Below are 21,584 nucleotides of genomic sequence, written 5' to 3'. Positions count from 1 at the left end.
ATATTCTCTTACATCTGTGAGTAGGAAAGGGACTGAAAAAGCAAAGATTTTAAATGTAGTCTTTGGTTCTGTCACTCCTCACTTAAAGACTGTTTTTGCAAACATTTTTACCTTTTTTTATTGCCATTTAAAAATGCCCCTTTAGTATGAATGTGTAACAACATTTCATAAGTGCAATAAAAGATGTGGGGAAAAAAAATAAAAGCAAGTAACAAAATAAAAGCAACAACAACAACAAAATGGCCTTTAAAATTTACATAAATACCTGTCATCAAAAAATTACTCCAGGGCTGGGGTTGTAGCTCAGTGGTAGAGCACTTGCCTAGCATGTGTGAAGCACTGGGTTCAATTCTCAGCACCACATATAAATTAAAACAATAATAAAATAAAGATCCATCAACAACTAAAAGAAATTTTTAAAAAATGTTCAAAAATATTACTCTGGTTTACCACTGTTTTCTACATACATACTCTATAGCAAACTGGCAATTGCTTTGATGGTAATGACTAGAGCATGTAAAACAGAGTAAATGTGGTTTGTAGGCTTGTGTTATGATAGTTATATATTCTGGAATGAACTGTAAAAGTTTCAAGAGAAAAGGACAGTCATCACCCATGGTCTCTCATCATGACCTCTTATCCCCACATTGCTGCCTTTAGACACTAGCTAGGGATGTGCAGCGGTATTCCATTTCCATCAATTTGCAATAACAGGAAAACACAAACCACTTCCATTTTCTACTCTCAGAACAATAGCTATTTTTATTTATTTGCTATTTATGTCAGCCATTCAGTTTTGTGTTTTAACATTATATTGAGTTTCAGTTCAGAGTCATAGAACTTAGAGTTTCTCTCCTCAAACATCACATCCATGAATGATAAAATTAAATTTTGCTGCAAATCCTCCAAGGAATAATTTTTGCCTCCATAAATTTTTATTCCAGGAATAGCCCAACGTTGGACATAACTTATAATACATAGGCTCTGATTACAGGGCAATTAAACACATTTGGAAATCCTGTATAACTGAACATTCAAGAACCATGCAAAAATTCTGGGTGATCCTTTGTAATAGCAAAGCACTCTCCTTCTTGTATTTCTCCTTTTTTTTTTTTTTTTTTGTCTTAGAAATACTACTCCTTAATCATGTGTTATCTCTTGGTATTACCTCTTGAGTAAGCTACATAATTGTATGTTATCTATTCATAATCATCCACACTTCCCGAATCTTTCTGTCACACAGGGAGGAAACCTGATTGTTGCAGCCTTTGATCAGTTTTGGGGAAATCTTCATCCAGTGATTGATTATCTTCTTTTATATAAGTATTGGTTCTCCTATGAAACAGCATTTGATCTTTCTTGTACAGTGAAATTGATTTGTTATTCTCTACCTGTATATCTCCAATGTTCATATATACTTTAGCATATCTAATATCGAATCAAGTAGATGGAACACAAATAGGATATTGCCTTTGTTTAGAGTTTTTCCATAATCAAACATCAAATCAGATATTTTGAACTATTTGAATAGAGCATGAGAACAAAATATAATTCACAAAATATAATTGTGGTCATCACAAACTTTTAAAACTAATTTGTTTTTGATAAGTTTCAAGGAAAACAGTAAGATATGTATCTATGATATTACAGAAAATGGTCAGGTGTTTTTAACTACTTAGGATTTTGCAATCATCTAGGGCCTTTCTTTTTATTCCTAGCGTATGAAATTGGTTTTTTTAGATTGTATGTAAAATGTGCTTATTGTCTATAATGTTTTATTTTTGTTTTTAGCCTTTATTTTAAATGAACTTATTAAAATGTTACATTAAAGCTAAATGACAGGGGATTAGGTTTAAGCATTTCCCTTCATAATAATCTGTATTAATCATAATTGCATTGTATTGCTCTTTTAAGATTTCTGCTGAAGTCATGGAAAAGCTTGTCCATTTTTATCATAAATCTTTTTTTAAAGTAACCCAAAATAGAATGTTTATCATTCCATTAAGACAAATTCTATAAAAATATTTTAAAAGAAAAATATGTCTTCTCTGTAACTAATTTAACCTTCAGTAATGAATTGTGTAGAGAAAAATTGTGTAAAATTTCCTGACATTTTATGAAGATACCTAAAAATAAGCCAAACAGCAAATAAAATATCTGAAAGACAGAGATGGATACATGAGTAATTTTTGATGGATTATACTCATAGGTATGAAATCACTTGATCCTTTCTTCCTAGAAAAGGTTAATGATTCTTTTTGCTTTTACCCTTTTACTTAACAGTTATTTATAAAGATTAAAACAGGAACTGCATTGGAGAATGTATATACCTATGTGTCAGTATAATTGTACAGGTTTTTCTAATATTATAAAGAACTGAACCTCAAAATGAATAGTGTTAATCACTATTTTTAATTCTTTTAATTTTGATTATCTTATTATCTGCTAGGGCTATTAGAGCAAAGTGTACCATTCAAAAACCTTTTAATGAAAACCAGAAAAGATTTTAAATCTTACACATCTATATATTATTAAAATGGCCAAAACCTACATAATGGTTTATTTAAAATAGTAAAAATAAAACATTTTAAGGTAAAAGATTTTAAGTTCTTCTGTGTGAAGATATTTCTTTAATTTAGCTTGTGTGTGTGTGGTGCTGGGGATCATACCTGGACCTCATGTATACTATGCAAATACTTTACCATTGAACTTCATGCCCAGCCCTATCTTTCATTTGTAGAAGTTACAGATTTTGATAACATGTTTGCCTTATGTTGAATAAAATTTTACAAAATGTGTATTTTTAGTGTTATCAAACTTCAACATTAATAATTGAACAATGAATAATATTGCTACCCATATATAATGATCATCCACTTACATTCTGCAGTTTCATTTTAATTATTTTAGTATAAAATGATGTATCTTCATTACATAGCATATGCTTTCTAGTCTTTTTTAACCAAATATAACCTTATAGGAACATCTATTTTTCACATCTTTAGTTTTTAAAAAATGCACTGGTCATAAATATATTTAATTAAAGCCATTTAGAAATTAGAGCATTTAAGTTTAAAGCAGGGAATATAATACTTTTCCTGAAACACCTTGAAAGAGGTTTGTTGAAAGAAGAGAGCTGTGGCATTCATCAAATGCTGACCTCTTCCTGTTATATTTGTGTCCAAACCTCTGCTAATTTAACTTGAAACGCATTAGTGTAACTCATCACTTTTTTGCATGTTTCAGGTGTGTGGAGGTCATTGCAAAGGAAGGACAAAACCTGAAAGAGCTATATTTGGTGTCCTGTAAAATCACAGATTATGGTATGTAATGAGCCATTGCCCTAATTCTTTTCAAGAATAAAAAGTTACAAAATCATTGAAAGTTTTTTCTTAAGAAATCAAGAATTGTCTTGTAGAAACTATTTATATTTGCTTATGCTAATTCCAATAAGACCTAAAACAAAACAACAAAAATTTATTATGCAATAATACACACTCATTCACATAAACATACATGTGCAGACATAGGATTAAAAAGTATGGTTGAAAAAACTAGGAAGTGAAGATAAATTTTAGAAAACTTAAATGCTTGATGTTATGAACATAAGTGAGAAAATTATTTTATTGAGTTTTTGTTTGCTTACTTTAATATCATGTCAAATGCACTGCTACTGACATTCTGAATGCTGGCCTGTGTTTAGATATATGGGAAGTAAAAGGTATACATTTGTATGCAACATTTTGAATTGTCTTACTTTTCAATATCCTTTCAAAGTGGAGGAAAGCAGGTTATAAAATATGAAAAATATCAAGTCACACTGTCACAGTAATAAATAAAATAACCTATGCCTTCCTTTTTTATTTAGCTTTATGTATAGTTTGTTAGTCAATGTGTGTATTTGTCCTGAATATAGAGTTTTAACTGGATAGTTGGCATTATAAGAGACTGAGTGGTTTCCTTTTAGGTTTTGTGATTTTTTTGATTTGTTCATTTAAGTTTGAGAATATGATGAATATGTTCCTACCTTGAGGGAAATTAATAATCCATTACTTTTTTATTGTTAACTTATGCATATGCTAATGACTTTAATCATAGGAGATTTGTATTTTACCAGTTACTAAATTCATCATTTAGAAAAACTACTAAAGTTATAATAAGTTGTAGAGTACTTATTTAGAATATTTAGGGCCTGGAAATGTAACTCAGTGATAGAGTATTTATCTAGAACATGTGAGACCCTGGGTTGGATCTATGCACGCACACTCAAAGGAATATAAAAATGATTTAAATTTAAAATATCTCTAATTTATGTTTATCTATAATTTTTCTGTGTTGTTGAGTTTTCCTTGCAAAGAGGTGTGTTTGTTTGTTTGTTTGTTTTTTGGTGCTGGGGATTTGAACCCAGGGCCTTGTGCTTGCAAGGCAAGCACTCTACCAACTGAGCTATATCCCCAGCCCCAAAAAGGTGTTTTGACATATTTTTTTTCCTCGTAGTTTAATGGTTTGGCATATTAAATTGTCACTTAGATGTGGTAATCTCTAAAACCTACAATATCTCCTATTGTCTAGTTCCTGAAGAGTACTCCCTACCTAGTATGGAGCATATTGAAAATAAATACGCACACGTAGATTTGTTGATGACTGATACATTCGTTCATTCCAAACTCTTGGCATTCAAGGACTTTATGATCAGTCTCATCAGTCTCCTAACTGCTTCTTTGGTCCTATTGTGTATTTCTCCCCTTTACCTGTTCATTGCCAGTTGGCAGATTGCTATTAGCTAAGAGCTATGGATTAAATCCCTTAAAATGAACTCCTCTGAGTTTCTACAGTGAAAAATGTCACTAAAATTACACTTTGTTTTGGAGGCATAGAGATATTTTGTCTACTAACAAAGCTAGTGCCCAGAACTTACCTGTTAATTGTCAAGTACAAAAAAAGAAAGAAAGAAAAAGGAAAGAAAGAAAAGTGAAGGAAGGGAGGGAGGGAGGGAGGGAGGAGTTTTGGACTTAAGACAGATCTAGGGTAAGTTTTGTGTTTGCTCTTTATCATTTGACCTTAGGGAAGTTCCTTCACATATCTCAGGTTTAGTTTCCTCACTTGTAAAATAGAAAATCAATGCCCCTATGTGCACCCAGCCTAGTTTAGTGAGCAACATAGAGAATACTGCTTGTAAATGTTGACTTCTTATAGAAGGAAGGATAGAGGCAAGATTCACTAAGTATTTTTCTGCTTCTTCCCTTTCCTAGGTCCTGGAAGAAGTTTTTGTTTTAGTTGTTATTACTGTTGCTACTCTTTTGTGATATTCTCATGTTCTGGTTTTTGAGATAGTAAGGGTTTTTTTTTTTTCTGCTGCTGTGTTTAAAATATATTAAAACCTTGCCAATATAGTCAACACTTATTTGTATTTCTGAATTACTTAGGTCAGTGGTTCTCAACCTTATCTGAACATTAGAACACCTGGGAAGTTTCTAAAGCATATGAGCATGTGAACTTACCTAATATAACCAGAATTTCTATGTGTTGGGGCTCAGGAAGTGATTTTGTAAAACCTGCCTGTGATGAGCAACTGAAAAGAGTACCTTGGGGAGGAATCAGAAGTGAACGTTTTGGAGACCTCCTTCCATTGTGATGAGAAATCAATAATGATTTAGCTAGAACTTCAGTCCCTCCAGCTTCAGGTTTTCTGCCTCACTTCTTCTTCTTTCCTTCTTTCCTTGAGTTTGAGATATTTAAAGCATTCATGGTGAGTCTTTGAGAATGTGTTTATTCTGCTTTCCAAAATGTTGGGTCAAAATTGAGAAAGAGGAGAAAGGTTAATAGTTCATAAGATTATACTATAATTGCTATTTTATTATAAAATGCAAACAAATTACTGAAACCTCAGCTAATCATTTTCCCTAGTACAATGCCAGTAACTTTTGAGTAATTTTTGTCAAAAAGACAAAAAAAGATTATTCTTTGCAACCAGAGAAACATCATGTTGTTGGAGGTAACTGCTTTGTTAGGGAGGCTTTCTATACTCTCTTGCCCTATTTTAATTATAAATTCTAAGACAGAAAAAAAAATATGCCTTTGCCTGGATAAATAGAAACAGTGGAAACATAGTCTCTAGAACTTCTTGATGACTGAAACTACTTTGAAATTGTCAAATTTGACATACACCTGATACTGAGAGAATTTCATTCTTCAAATAACTGCTCTGTTTCTACTTCCTATTGCTGTACTCATGTTCATGTTGGCCATTTTATTGGCTCCTTGCCTCCTCTTCCTGTGGGAATGGGTTTGTTTATGCTTTCAGTATCATATACTGAGAATTTTGAGGATGTTGTGAAGGATGCATTGATTCAGAAACCGCAACTCACCTGGCATATCCCTTGTAATTTTTGTCAAGATTCTCACAGGTGTTGAATGTGGTATGATAGTACTCCACGGCACCTGGCCAGGCTGTTAGGAAGTTATGTTCATTTTATTTGATATATGATATAGTTGTCATGAAGAAAGCTATCAGGCTAATAGGCTTCTAACTCCCCAAATTAAACATAGATCTTAATGGTAAAGAATAGCAATTATAAACAAATCGATAATTTAGGCATCATTAAATGGAAAATACAGTCTTGAGAAATGGCTCCCTGATGAGAAATCTAATATTGTTGCTCTTCCATCACTGAACAAATGTATATCATAGGCAGAATTGTGGAAAGGAACTAAAACTTAGTAGTCAGAGACTCATCTTACAATTCTAGCTTTGCCTCTTCTTTACTTTGTAACTTAGAGTAAGTTACTTAAACTCCTAATTTTGTCATCTGTTTAACCACATGATACTATATACCACATAAGGTAGAAAATGACTATGAAACACTCCTCTAGTGCCTGATGGCAGAGTGGACACTTACTAATTGGCAGTTCTTATAATAGCAGACTGTTCTCCTCCCCGCTCAGGATCAGCCCTTCACCTCCTTCCAATGCTGCTTTTCTGTTTGTGGAAATAATTTTTTAGAAGTCTGACCTATTCAGTCTATAGCTGCCTAATTGACTTCCAGACCTAAACTATCAGTAGAGGGGAAGAAAGATGGAACAAATATTAATTATCTCCCTATCATCTTTTATTTTTAATTTTTTATCTGTTCTTTGCATTACCTTTTGGACAATTTTATATTGGTTCCTCTAATGATTTTCTATAGTCCTAGAATATTTTGTCAGCTAATAATTTCTAGTCTACCTTTTGGTACTCCTCCCTTAGAAAAATGTATCTTTGCTTTTAAGAAGAAAACAGAAATAGATATCAACCTGTATTGCTCAAGTTTATGGAGGTCAGAATGGGTCTTTCTCTTGGGTTGCATTGCACCTTATATGGTGTAATAAATGAGATGGATGTATAAAGCACTTATCTCCATTAGTGTCTGCATAGTAAATTTTACCACTGTGACCCTGGTGTCAGAGGGCAGTTGTAAAAAGGACCCAGGTTACTTCTGTCTTGTTAGCTCATTTCTTTTGACTTTAGCATTCCTGAGGGCCCTTAGAAATATACTCCAGATATTTTTTGTTTCCTTTCTCAAATTGTTGACCTTTAATTAAAGAAGATTATAAACAGTGAACTACTGATGTTGTTTGGAGGCCTACAAGATTACTGACAACCCAGAGGCTTACTCTGCACCACTCCATGTGCTCCTGTTACTTCCAAGCGTCCTTGGACTGCTCTTCCTGGTCCTGTTTTTAGCTTCCCAGTATTGTTCTTGGCCACACTATGTCTCTGCAGTCTGGGATTTGTAACATAATACCAAGACGACCTCCCACAAAATTTTTGGTTCACTCAGGATGAAAGACCTCCTAAATCAAGAAGGTTGCTAGTCCACAGTTATCATTGAAGATGTCATTTAAGTTGATCTACCAATCACAGACATGGTATATATTCATTCTGTCTAAAAAAAAAAAAAAAAATTGATTCAGTACCCACTGTGTTAGATGCAGGAGATGTGTGGTTTCTGTGTTTCTGGAGCTTTCATTCTTGTGGGATCAGAGACAAAGCTAGCTAGCCTGCTTATTATTTAAAAAAAAAAAAAAAAATGTAATCCATCTCCTTCCAGACAAAGAAGAATGGCAGGGAGTGGCTGGGTGAGATTAATCTTTGTTTGGATATAACTCATGCCTCACCCCAGTCTTGTTGACCTTATAACACTATTGAAAGATTAATAGGTTGTACCTTCCCTACCCCTCCTTGGGATACCAGACCTCTTCAAGCTGTTAGTTAACCCAAATTAGGAGCTAGAATATATTATCAAAATAAGCACACTCAAGAAACTAAAGAAGTCCAAACAAGCATTTCAGGTTACACCATTAACCAGGATGCTTCTTTTTTTTTTGCCAAAGCAATACTGATAAATAATTCAAGAAAAATCTTATAACAAAAATAATTTTGCTCTTTATTGCATCATCTTATTTTTCATATAAATGTGTATTTCATTGAATGAGGTTCCATTTAAAATATAATATCTAGTTTTTCCCTTTTATTTTTTTTTTTTTGCTTTCAAAATATATTGCAAGATTGCTGGGTAAGATTCAACTCTGTCAGTAAGAATAGCCGTAGGGACTGGGGTTGTATCTCAATGGTAGAGCACTTGCCTAGCAATGTGAGGCACTGGGTCCAATCCTGAACACCACATAAAATAAATAAATAAAATAAAGGTATTATGTCCATCTACAACTAAAAAATTTTTTTTAAAAAATAGCTCAAATAGTTGTAAAGTGATAGAGAAGAACTTTAAAACACACATTTGCAAGTCAAAAAGAATGTCTGTTTACAGCTTATTATTCACCCTGTCTCTCCATTCTATTATTTAAATATAGATAGCTTTTATTATTTCTTACAAAATAGTACTAAAATGCCAAATCTTCTGTTGTTGCAAATTTCCCATTTATATGTCCATCTTGTACATTATTTCTCCCGACTTCTCATTCTTATTTTATTCTTAAAGTTCCTCACTGCTGGATTTATATTCCTGCTGTCATATTTAGCAGGTGTTATGATCTTTTTTCCTTCTCTGTAATGGACACAAGTTTTCACCAAAAAAAAAAAAAAAAATGATATTTAAACATAAATTTTTCTAAATACTTTTTTTGCTCAACAGCAAAGAAATTGTTGACTTTCTTCCCTATTTCCTATGACATCCCTATGCTGAAGCTATGTAATCTTGAAATAAAAGACTGAAAGACTGAACAATGATAATGCTTACCACTATGTCTTGCCATAATAGAGTGCATATTTCCCATCTATTAAGAAGGACTTCTTAAAATATTCCTTAAAAAATATTACCACAACCCACTCAAAAATTAATTCTATGTATAGAATTTAATTAAGAAACCTATTTTTACAAAACAAATTGTAAGGCTGGGGTTCTGGCTCAGTTCTTGCACATGTGAGGCACTGGGTTCAATTCTCAGTACCACATTAAAAAAAAAAAAAGATATTGTGTCCATTTACAACTAAAAAAAAGTTTTAATTGTCCTGTTAACTGTTAACCTCTTAACTTTCTTACACCTCCAAGTGCATATAAGCCTGGGTTTAAATTCACTTTTTATAACTGAATACTAAATTTCAATATTTGTCTTAGCCACTAACTGAAATATTAACTTTCCGACTTTCCTCATTTGCTTTTTAGCATTTCTGAAGAATAGTGTTTAATTTTAATATTTGTCTTCTGAAGAGGTCTTCTTTTATAGATATAGAAAATTTATCCCAGATCACATAAACAATCGTTTTTCACAGTGCCCATTTTTAACTTTCATTGTTCAGTACCTTGGGTACGCAGACAAATCATTTTTTCCTTGTACCATGCAATAGTACAAGAATCATGATTGATCATTATCAGTGTTGAGTAGATCTAAATAGAACTGTCATAAAAACCAAGATAATTGAAAAAGGCTAGATTTCCCATATCCTAGAGAAGAAATCACTTCCTAATGTTTAAAATTTCTTCAAAATGAATGTCTTGAGTGGTAGTGAATCCTCCATTAGAAAAGCTATTCAAGTAGAGATACTTTCTGTGGGAGGATATAGAAGCATTGGGTAGGGAATTGACCTATTTGGTCTTTAAATCTGGGATTTATACTGGAATGGTTTTAATATTTTGTTTCATTCGGCAAATGTTTATTCTGTGTGTGAACACTGCTGACTGAGCACTGTGGAAAATAGAGAGAAGGAGGGAAGGAGATACATGAGAAGTACATACTCAGGCACTGAGAAAGAAGACACACCCATAAAAAACTTTCTAACATATTAAGCAATATGATAGTGTCAATTAAGAAAAAGAAGAAGCCCCATAAGATGTAGGAACTCAGGGGAGGACAGAATCATCATCAACTGCAGTATGTAGAGAAGCATCCATGGAAGAGGAGACATGGGAGGACAGAGTTGAGAAGGAAAGGCATTTGAGGTAATGCAGCCCAAGGAAAGGCTCAAAGCAAGAACAGGTGTCTGAATGGATGAGTTTGTATGCATTGGCTAATCTAAAGAAGGAACAGAGATCATCCAAAGTGATTACGGGCACACACACGGGAAAATTTTGAAGAACCTTATGAAAATATTCTCGTTGAAAATTCAGGGTAAGTTCCAATTTTTGTTGCAACTTTTTCTGTCTTATTCACCATTCCCATGGCAACAACTTCACTTAACATGTATAAAAAGAAATAGTTACTTTAGGTTATAACTATTAATCAGATGTCCAGTTCAGTAGTAAATAAGTCAAATGTGAACTTTTGTAATAGTAATAATGATGGAATAACTAAAATTTATTGAGTACTTTCTGTGGGCATTATTTATTTAATTCTACTTTAGATAGGTACTATGGGTATTCAGGCTTACAGATGTGGAAATGAGGGCTTAAAAAGCTCAACTTCACGTAGCTTATGAATTACATTATCATATGGAAAGTAACACTGCATAGTATATATTAAACATTAAAATAATTCATTTTACTCCATGTCCATCACTGATTAGACTCACATCCTTATATCTGCTAATATAAAATAGGGTAAGCCTCTCTAGAAGATCTTTCCCTTTTCATCTGTTAGCCGAACTTCCATATATAAAGAGCAACTTCCTTTGTCAACTTTTTGGTTTACCTGAGTTTAATTTATGTAGGAAAGGCGAGAATAATTTGTATTTTTCCCCTTTTTAAAAAGTTTTCAAGGTACGGAATTGGTTCATAGTGTCTTCCACAGATGACCGATAATAAGTTGCTGTTATTTAACTATTATTTTAAACTTATGAATTATTTGTTCTTCCTGATATTCAAATTGGTCCTGTCTTTGATAGTAGAAGCTTTGTATTGGTTCCTGTGTCCTTTGGACGTGGATCCATTGTGTCAAGATAAATACCTGTTTTAAATTTCATGGTAGAAACATGGGACCATCCATTTTTCCAAAAATTCTGGTGACTTTGAGTGAATTTTTCTAAGTCTGGGTATTTTCTGCTGAAAACTCCAGCTTAAAATCTATTATATACCTAATCACAGGGCTATCCTTCCCACTGTAACTCAAAAGTCATACCCCCCAAGAGTCTTAAGCCATCTTTATTCAATAATTCTCAGTATACTAGAAATATCTAATATCTTATGTCCAGTACTCTCTTAATCCACAGCCACACTGTCTGTTTTTGGAAGTTAAGGGTGGTATTATAAAAGGAGTAGTTTTATATTTTAGCTACTTCATCTACTTGCAGGGAGGGATGACCTTCTGATTTTGCATGTCTCACATTTTCTTCATGTAAGGAAGTATTGAAATTGGACCTCTTGGAGGCGGCCATTTGGAAATAAATAAAGTAGTGTTCATACAGTAGTATAGACTTATAAACACTCATGCAGGAGCTTTCAGCCTTCTTCTGTAGTGAAAAATACATTTTGCATTTAAGGTGCTTGATAGACTGTCACTAAGTTGACAACATCACTTACTAAGACAACCAGCAGTTTGTAAACACTGTCATAGTTCTACTTTCCCTCAATGGATACATAAGTACTAGATGTATCACTGAATGACTTGCATGAGTAGAAAACTGATGGATTTCCTTGGTACAAAATAGATATTGTTCTTGGGGTAGAAGGCAGCAACCTTCTCAAGCTCAACAAATATGTTGATCTTATTATCTTTAATATCAGGAGTTAATATTCTTTCCAACTCACATTTTTGGGAGTAAGAAAGTCAAACAGATATCAGAATAGGATAAATATTAAATGGAACTTTCTCTTGAGACAAATCAGTTTTGTTAATTTAATTTCTGAACTAACTAAATCAAACTTACTTTTAACTTAAATATTAAACTGTTAATTTTAACCCTTATCCCTAAAACATTCCCTTGGGGTTAAGACTCAGTCACCTAGAATTTCTCTGTCAAATATGCTTTTCCCCCTTGGGTCTATCTGCATAACATTAAATAAATAGTTTGAACTTTTCAACTTTTCAAACAATTGTGTTGCATTGACATGGTTGATACTAGCCTCTTTGCTTCTCTGTGCTGTCTGTGCCAGATGCCTGAAAGTGACTTGGCTGTCACTGGATATGACTGTGTGTGAGTAGAGAAAAGGAGATTTTTTTTTTTTTTAAGTAAAAAGAAAGAATAAACAAAAGAAAATTCATTGTGTCTTTAGGAAGTTATGATACCCTTCTAACATCTATATGTCCTTTTTAAAAATGACCTACATTCATACTGATGTAAGGGTTGCTGGCCAAGACACTTTTATATTACAAATAATTCTTAGAAGCAGAAAAAAAATTGTGTAGAAAATTAGCTGAGTACTGTTTGCTGATTGATTTTTGTATATTTTTAATTGTCCCTATTTCTTTCTTAGGTTAAATCCCATCCCCCTCCCCCGCTTTTTACTGTTTGCTCATATATGGCTCCAGGACCGTCTCCAAGAAAGCACTTTTGCTTTGCAAATAGTTTATTTCCTCTCATCGAGGATTCTTTTGTTTTATTTGATTTAATATAATAATACTCAAGTAGGACATTTCTCTGAAGGCAGCCTTGGAAAGTTGAATTTGGAAGTTTGAAGCCCAGACATGCTGCTCTGGTATTCTGAGGACCAAAATTCATGAAGAGAACAGTTCATAGCCAAGCCATCCTCAGCTCAAATGATACTCTCTGAACATGCTTGAAAGGTCTATTTGAAATTCTAAGTTATTTCTATTCAATAATAATCAGTTACCTTTAAAGTGAATAGGAATAATTAGGGCTGGAAGTGTAGTTTAGTGGTAGAGCACTTGCCTACTATGTGCAGTATTTGATTCCCAGCACCACAAAGAAAAATTTGTGTGTGTGTGTGTGTGTTTTATACACACATACATATGTATTTGTCATATATGCATGTTATTATAACATGAGTTACTATAATATATATATAGCTAATACAATTTGAAAACCCCTGAATGAGTATAAGACCATATAGTAACATATATACATAATATAGTTTGAAAGCCCCTGAATGAGTGTAAGACCACATAGTAACATATATACATAACATATATATATAGCATATATATGTATGTATACAAATTCATGTTCTATGTATATAAATGACATACATATATGATAATAAACAAAGATGTATTAATAATAAAATTTAAGCTGCTAGTCTTGAACAGCAATTAGGAACTTATAGTTTCAGCTCTGTAAAATAGATGAATGTTTGAAATTCAATCAGTCCTATTTCATGTTGAGGCAAATGTACTTGACTTTTTTTGAGAATCATACCGTCTGCTGTGGTTTACATAAGAAATTGGGTGAAGTCCTCTAAAGCATGTGTTTTCAACTTTGCCTTTACTACACACCTTGCAATCAAGGTTTGCAAGTGATTTACTTTCTAAAGAAATTATAAACTAGATCAGATTGAGTGACATCTCTTTTTCACTCTCTTGGATTCTGATATAATTTTCTTAGGTGACAGGAAAAGGAGTAAATTTATCAAGCATGCTAAAATTAATACATAGTTGGTGGTTTCTTTTTTGTCCCAGGTTTTGGTACATGGCACTTCCCAGTGCAAATAATTATTAATTTTTCACTTGTTTCTGAAATCTATTATTATGAAGCTAGCCTCCTATTTCCCATATGCATATTTCCCCCAAAGTTCTTTCACATTCTTTTACTTTCACAGTATTTGGCAACTCAAGCAAATTCAGGGAATCTACCACAGATATGTGCTGCACATTAAATATCACCCATCACATTCATCATTCTGTGGGGTAACACACTGATTCTAGAGCTAGGGGCGCTTTGGGATAAATAAGGCACAAATGGTACATAAGTAAAATAAGATTCTCTTCAAACACAGAAAGGTATAGCCTCTCCATAGTTATGCTGATTTTATCAAGAAGCTCATGCTTCATCTTTTTAGCTAAATAGACCATTGATTTGAAATCTCTTCGACTTTCTCTGATTTATGGAAAATATAATTTTAAAATTTTATTCAATAAATTGAGCTTTATTTTTACTAGCATGAGTACCATATATTTTTAAATTATTTCTTTTTATGATACATAATTTAAATTAGAAACCCACCATAATTTCTTAAGATTACCTGGTAAATGGAAAGGCTCTTTACAACATGTTTTACATATAGTGGGCTCTACAAATATTTACTGCTATTTTTTTCAACTTTAGGAAACCAGTTAAAATTGTAGAGTTAGACTTTGGAGCTATGTGATATATTTTAGACTATTACAAGTCTATCTAAATCTATAACCTGCTAGGAAAGATAGACTCTCTTCCTGCTTGTGATTGTAATATATGATTTGTGTGGACTCGGGACTGTCTTACAAATGCATTTAGTATTTTCTGAACCAAGCTTCTGTTCTGTGCCAGGCAGGTTTCTAACTATGTGTGCTCCATCCACTGATTGACTGACTGAGAGGCAAATTATTCTCACTAACACATACTCAATTCCCAACTACTATAGAAAAGATGAACTCTGGGGCCAAAATTGGACCCTCACTAACAAAGCTTGCTGTCTGCCAGTAGTAAGGCTTACACAGTGAATGAAAATTCAGTGACCTATATTCTTACATTTAAATCCTTGAAAATTTAAATTAAAACTTTGTCAACAGTAATTCTAACCATACTGAGGCAAAAAGAGCGTTCCCTGCAATCTGGCAGCACTAAATGTAATTCATAACTATCAAAAATCCGTTTTCTCTGCATAACTTTTAAGAACGCTCCTGATGTCTTGAAAATTCCATGCAATTTTCTTTAAAAGTTGGTTTGGAATGCCACTGTGCATCTTGAAGCCCACATACAGTGAGTTAAATTACAGCAATAGCATATTTCTCAAGCACCATATAGTTGCAAATCCTTTATCCTAAAGTACATAGTAAAGGATTTTCTCCTTGAACAGTGAAGAAAGTTGAACTTTGGGGTTGTTTCAATTTAACACATGATGTGCTGCACACTTAAAGCTGTGGTTTGCCTTTCCTGCTTTTTCTTCTTTATTCATCCTTGCTTCCTGTAAAAGGAATTAAGTATGTAATGCTGATTATAAAATTGTATCCCTATTACCACTGTTTTCAAAGCATCATTTCCCTGTACTGGCTTATGACAGTACTTCCTTTTCAGTGGATTAACCTAAATGCAGAGTAGAAGGCTGTTTATTCTCACCACCATTTTTTTTTTCACTTCTTTACAACCATTACTGTTACTGACTCAGTAAGGATATTACTGTTCATTTTGTTATTGGGCCAAAATTTGGGTGTCTGTGATTCCTCACTTTTCCTCATACCTTTCATCACATCCATTAACAAGCCAGGTTGACTCTTCCCTCAAAATATATTTCAAATATTGCCAGATCCACTGGTAACCATGCAGCCATTTAACTGTATTCCCTATTTGTCTTCTTCTTACCTTAAAATGGCAGACTGATACCTAGTATCCCCTAACCATTCCAACACAGAGTTTTCTTGGGAAAAAAGCTTTGAGTTTTGCAAACATTTTGTAAGGCAAGTTCTTTCTATTAATTGGTCTCTTAAGGCTGGGGATGAAGAATCAGGATTGTAAACTTTTTGACTGAAGCAAATATTAGTGGGACAATATTTATCACAAAATAACTACATTGAACTTTCTAAATTATTCTTGAATGAATAAATTAAAATAAATTAAAAATTATTTTTATGCCTTTAGAAATACACTGTTTATCCTGGGTTACATGCAGACTTAAAACCTAAAGAAATATTTAAAGTCAGACAATCATGTACCTTACCTAACCATGAGTTCTTCTTAGGTTCAACCAAACACTGAGACATTGAGCCATGATAGACCACCCTTAACACAGTACATGTAAAATGGTGAAAGATGAGAGGGCAGTCAGGTGGCCACTTCTGTAGGAGACAGCAGGAGTCCATGATGTGGTTCACCCAGCAGTCTGAGGTGTCTGTCTTTCTTCACCCACCAAATGAAAGAAGGGTCACATAAAAGGAAATGTGATCCACGTAGCAGGGGTACAGGCATTATCCCAGCTTAAAAGATTCAAACCACAGCAACCAATATCTCTCAAAACAATCAATAGACATAGATAGGTTCTTATATCACATAAATTGTTAAGTCCAGTGACAAATGACAGTGTTCCAGGAATCAGTGATGTTCCCATCAGGTGTTTATAGTTCTCTCAAACCAGAGGGATGTTATCTACCAATCAGGGGTCATTGTTTGAATAAGTAATGTTGCCTAATAACATGGTCAACACATAATTTTAGAGTTACCAGAGGAACTGATCTGGGAAATTAATGAAAGGTCAAATTCTAATTCAGAAAAGGAAAAGGTTTTGTTAACTCTTTACCCACTCTACGAATTTTTAAGTCAGCTTCAGATTCGACCTTAAATGTCGAAATGATTCTATATTTATTTAAAGGCATATATTTAACCACTATTCATGCCATATCTTGTCTCCCCTACCTGGTCTGTTCCCTTGTTCTTTTCTTTTCTCTTTCTTGCGTTCTTTTTTCTTTCTAAGAAACATATTATATTTCTAAGATTGGGGCAGAGAAGGTATCATATTATCCATATGATAAGATTGGTATTGCTGGCTCTGAATCCTCCACTCCAGCCTCTGGTCCAAGGTGGTCCAGCTGATCCTGGTCACACAGTACTAATACCTTACACACGTCCAAATATGGCCACAGGAGCAAACATCTTTAGATTGCCATTTGATTTTTGGGTAAAGGAAAAAGACTCAATTAATACCAGATAACATAATCACTAATAATGTTGCTTATGCCTATTAATCAGTCTGGTTGCCAAATGACACAAGAAAAAGATAAAGGGTATGTGTTGTGTTGGTGGGTGGGGCGTTGTCACTGAAAATTTGCCCCTGTAGCAATTGGTTTTGCTACTGTTAGAAAGACTGGTACCTTATAACTCCTAACCACCATAGGGTCCTTGCAAGGGAAAGACTGTAGGTTTTGTGAACTTTTTTCAAAGCAAGTATTTCTATTATCTAATCTTTCAGGATTGGAGATGAGAAATCAGGATTGGAAACTTCCTAGCTAATACAGATATTAGTGAGAAAATACTATAAGAATGTCCTACAGAATGAGCTAGAAGTTCTATCAAGAAACATTTCCCACTAGGTTGGTTATTGGTTATAAGATTATGGAGTTCATAACTTTGGGTGGCATCCTATAGGATTGAACTAAAAGATTTCCACCTTTAGTGCTATGGAAGCTATTAGAAAATGTTGATTCCTCTGAACCTCCAACTTTATACAAAAGGAACTGAGATGCAGACTCTTTTCCAGACCAGGGGACTTTGCCTCTCACAATCCAACTGGTGTCTTCTCTCTCTGTTCCCCTGCCTGCTCCTGGCTTCTTTGAAACCAGCCAGACTCATTTTTACCCAGTGGAATTGTGAAGAAGGAAGAATATATGTTTTTTGTTCTGGGAAATCATGATATATCATAATAGAGCATAATTTTGTTTCTTTGATGTAAAGATTTTAGATAATTGTTTTAACTTTTAAGGAATTATTTTTAGAAAGAATATTCAATGCCTTACCTAATTTGGATTTAGATTAATCTTATGTTAGATTAAGTAGGGAAAAATATTATTCAATTTATTTAAAAATAAAGGAAAATTATGTTCATTAGGGAAAATGTGTGAGATTTTAATACACAGATGTTTAAAAAATATATCTGATTAAGAGCTGGGGCATGAGGCCTTGGGTTAAATCCCTAGCACCCCCCAAAATCTGATAATAATTTAGTTTACCCATGTTCTTTTTTGGGAGGGTACTGGGCATTGAACCAATGGGTGCCTAACTCCTGAGCCACATCCCCAGACCCTTTTTGTTATTTACTTTGAGATAGGGTCTTGCTTTTTATTATTTACTTTGAGTCCTACAGGCTCCCTAAGTTGCTGAACTGGCCTCAAACTTGCAATCCTCCTCCCTCAGCCTCTGAGCCACTAGGATTACAAGCATGTGCCACCATGCCTAGGCTTATACATATTCTTGAATAATATTTTTCAGGGTACACAATATTAGGAATTAAAGTAATTTTTCATTATTTTGAAGATATTATTCAGCTCTTTTCTGACCAGTGGTGTGTTCAGAGCGGCCATTCATCATTCCTTTGCTAGTAATTATCTTCTTTTCTTTGACTATAATTTCTTTTACTTTTAGTAAAAATAAGTTTTTTTGTGATATCTCTTCTCATGTGTTTTCTTTTTATGATGCTTAGAATTTATAGTGCCTCCTGAACCAGAGGACTCAGTTCTTCAATCTATTTGGGGAGAATTTCAATCATAATTTTCTCAAACATTACCTTCTACATTACATCTCACAGTCTTAGAAAAAGAACAGATCAACACCAAAAATAGTAGAAGACAGGAAATAATTAAAATCAGAGTTGAAATCAATGGAATTGAAATGAGAGAAACAATTCAAAAAATTCACAAAACAAAAAGTAAACAAAATTGATAAACCCTTAGCTACACTAACAAAGAAGGAGAAAACTCAAATTAGAAATTGTGATGAAAAAGGAGAGATCACGACAGACACCACTGAAATACATAACACAATTACAAGCTACTTTGAAAATCTGTACTCCAACAAATAGAAAATATTGTTGACATTGACAAATTTTTAGAGACATATGATCCTCTAAAACTGAAACAGGAAGACATACACAATTTAAACAGATCAATTTCAAGCAATGAAATAGAAGAAACCATCAAAACCTACCAACCAAGAAAAGCCCAGGACCAGGTGGATTCTCAGCCAAATTCTACAAGACCTTTAAGAAGAACTAATATCAATACTCCTCAAAGTATTCCAGGAAATAGAAAAGGAGGGAACACTTTCAAATTCATTCTGTGAAGCTCGTATCACTCTGATACCAAAGCAGACAAAGATGCATCAAGTAAAGAAAACTTTAGACCAATATCCCTGATGAACATAGATGCAAAAGTCCTTAACAAAATTTTGGCAATCACATACAAAAACATATTAAAAAGATAGTGCACCATGATCAAGTGGGGTTTATCCCAGGGATACAAGGTTGGTTCAATATCTGGAAATCAATAAATGTAATTCATCACATCAATAGACTTAAAGTTAAAAATCATATGATTATTTCAATAGATGCTGATAAAGCATTTGATAAAATACAGCACCCCTTCATGCTTAAAACACTAGAAAAAATAGGGATAGTAGGAACATACCTCAACATTGTAAAGGCTATCTATGCTAAACCCATGGCTAACATCATTTTAAACAGAGAAAAACTGAAAGCATTCCCTCTAAAAACGGGAACAAGACAGGGATGCCCTCTTTACCACTTCTATTCAACATCATCTTTGAAGCACTAGCCAGAGCAATTAGACAGACCAAAGAATTAAAGGATACAATAGGAAAAGAAGAACTCATGCTGTCACTATTTGCCAATGATATGATTCTGTATTTAGAGGATCCAAAAAACTACACTAGAAAACTTCTAGAACTAATAAATGATTTTAGCAAAGTAGCATGATATAAAATCAATACACATAAATCTAATGTATTTCTATTTATAAGTGATAAATCCTCTGAAAGAGAAATTAGGAAAACCACTCCATTCACATAACCTCAAAAAAAAAAAAAACACTTGGGAATCAATCTAACAAAAGAGGTAAAAGACCTCTACAATGAAAACTACAGAACACTAAAGAAAGAAGTTGAAGAAAACCTTAGAAGATGGAATGATCTCCCATGTTCTTAGATAGGCAGGATTAATATTGCCAAAATGGCCATTCCACAAAGACACTATACAGAATCAATGCAATTCCAATTAAAATCCCAATGACATTCCTCATTGAATTAGAGAAAACAATCATGAACTTCATCTGGAAGAATAAGAGACCTCACCTAGAATAGCCAAAACAATCCTGAGCAGAAAAAGTGAAGCAGGAGGTATCACAATACCAGACCTTAAACTATACTACAGAGCAATAGTAACAAAACAGCATGGTATTGGCACCAAAATAGACAGGCAGATCAATGGTACAGAATAGAAGACATAGAGATAAACCCACCTAAATACAGTTACCTCATACTAGACAAAGGAACCACAAACATACAATGGAGAAAAGATAGCCTGTTCAACAAATGGTGCTGGGAAAAACTGGAAATCCATATGCAGTAACATGAAATTAAACCTCTATCTCTCACCTGCACAAAACTCAACTCAAAATGGATGAAGGACTTAGGAATTAGACCAGAGACCCTGCATCAAACAGAAGACAAAGTAGGCCGAATCTGCATCATGTTGGCTTAGGATCAGACTTTCTTAATAAGAGTCCCAAAGCACAAGAAATCAAAGCAAGAATCAATAAATGGAATGGATTCAAACTAAAAAGCTTTTTCTCAGCAAAGGATACAATCAAGAATGTGAAAAGAGAACCTACAGAGGAGGAGAAAATCTTTTCCACTTTTTATCTATATATGCATTTGTATTTCCTGAAAATTTCATATATATGGAATCATACAAGATGTGGTCTCCTGCACCGGCCTTCTTTCTCTTAGCACAGTGTTTTGAGATCATCTGTACGTGGCATTTATCAGTATTTCATTGCATTATACTTAATTTTATGGATACTACTTAATTTTATGGATATAGCATATTTTGTTTACCTATTCTCTGGTTGATGGATATTTGAAGTATTTCTACTTTTTTCATTATTATGAACAATGAACAATACCACCGTGAACATTCTTATGCAAGTCTTTAATAGGGACACGTGTTTTCATTTATATTGGCTATAGATACCTGGAAGAAGCATTGCTAGGTTGTATGTTCAGTTTTCACTTACTTTATTATAAGCTCAGCTATGTATTTTAAAGAATTCTTACCATATTGAATCCATCATTTCTAACTATGTTATAGTCGAAGAAATTTTTGGTTAGCTTAGTATATATAACAATTTTGAAAGTGTTATATTGTTGTTGTTTTGCTTATTACCTGTAAGAGAAATGTTTAAGTGGAAATTTGTGTTACTTGAAAATATTTACATGTACGGTAGCAATATTTGTACATCTGCTTGTTCAGTTATTAGAATCACTAAGAGGCCTAAAT

The 21,584-nt window shown here is 33.4% G+C and overlaps 1 protein-coding gene across 1 annotated transcript in view; it reads left to right on the top strand.

Annotated features, from left to right (window-relative positions):
- The window catches only part of Fbxl17 (F-box and leucine rich repeat protein 17), a 515,989-nt gene that overhangs the window by 355,169 nt on the left and 139,236 nt on the right, over positions 1 to 21,584 (top strand). Inside the window, exon 7 of the mRNA XM_047555024.1 lies at positions 3,247 to 3,323. Coding sequence (XP_047410980.1) covers positions 3,247 to 3,323 — 77 coding nt within the window. The remainder of the gene's footprint in view (positions 1 to 3,246; positions 3,324 to 21,584) is intronic.

The sequence above is a fragment of the Sciurus carolinensis genome, chromosome 6, assembly GCF_902686445.1.
Source record: "Sciurus carolinensis chromosome 6, mSciCar1.2, whole genome shotgun sequence".
NCBI classification, from domain to species: Eukaryota; Metazoa; Chordata; class Mammalia; order Rodentia; family Sciuridae; genus Sciurus; species Sciurus carolinensis.
This window is presented reverse-complemented; position numbering and strand designations above follow the sequence as displayed.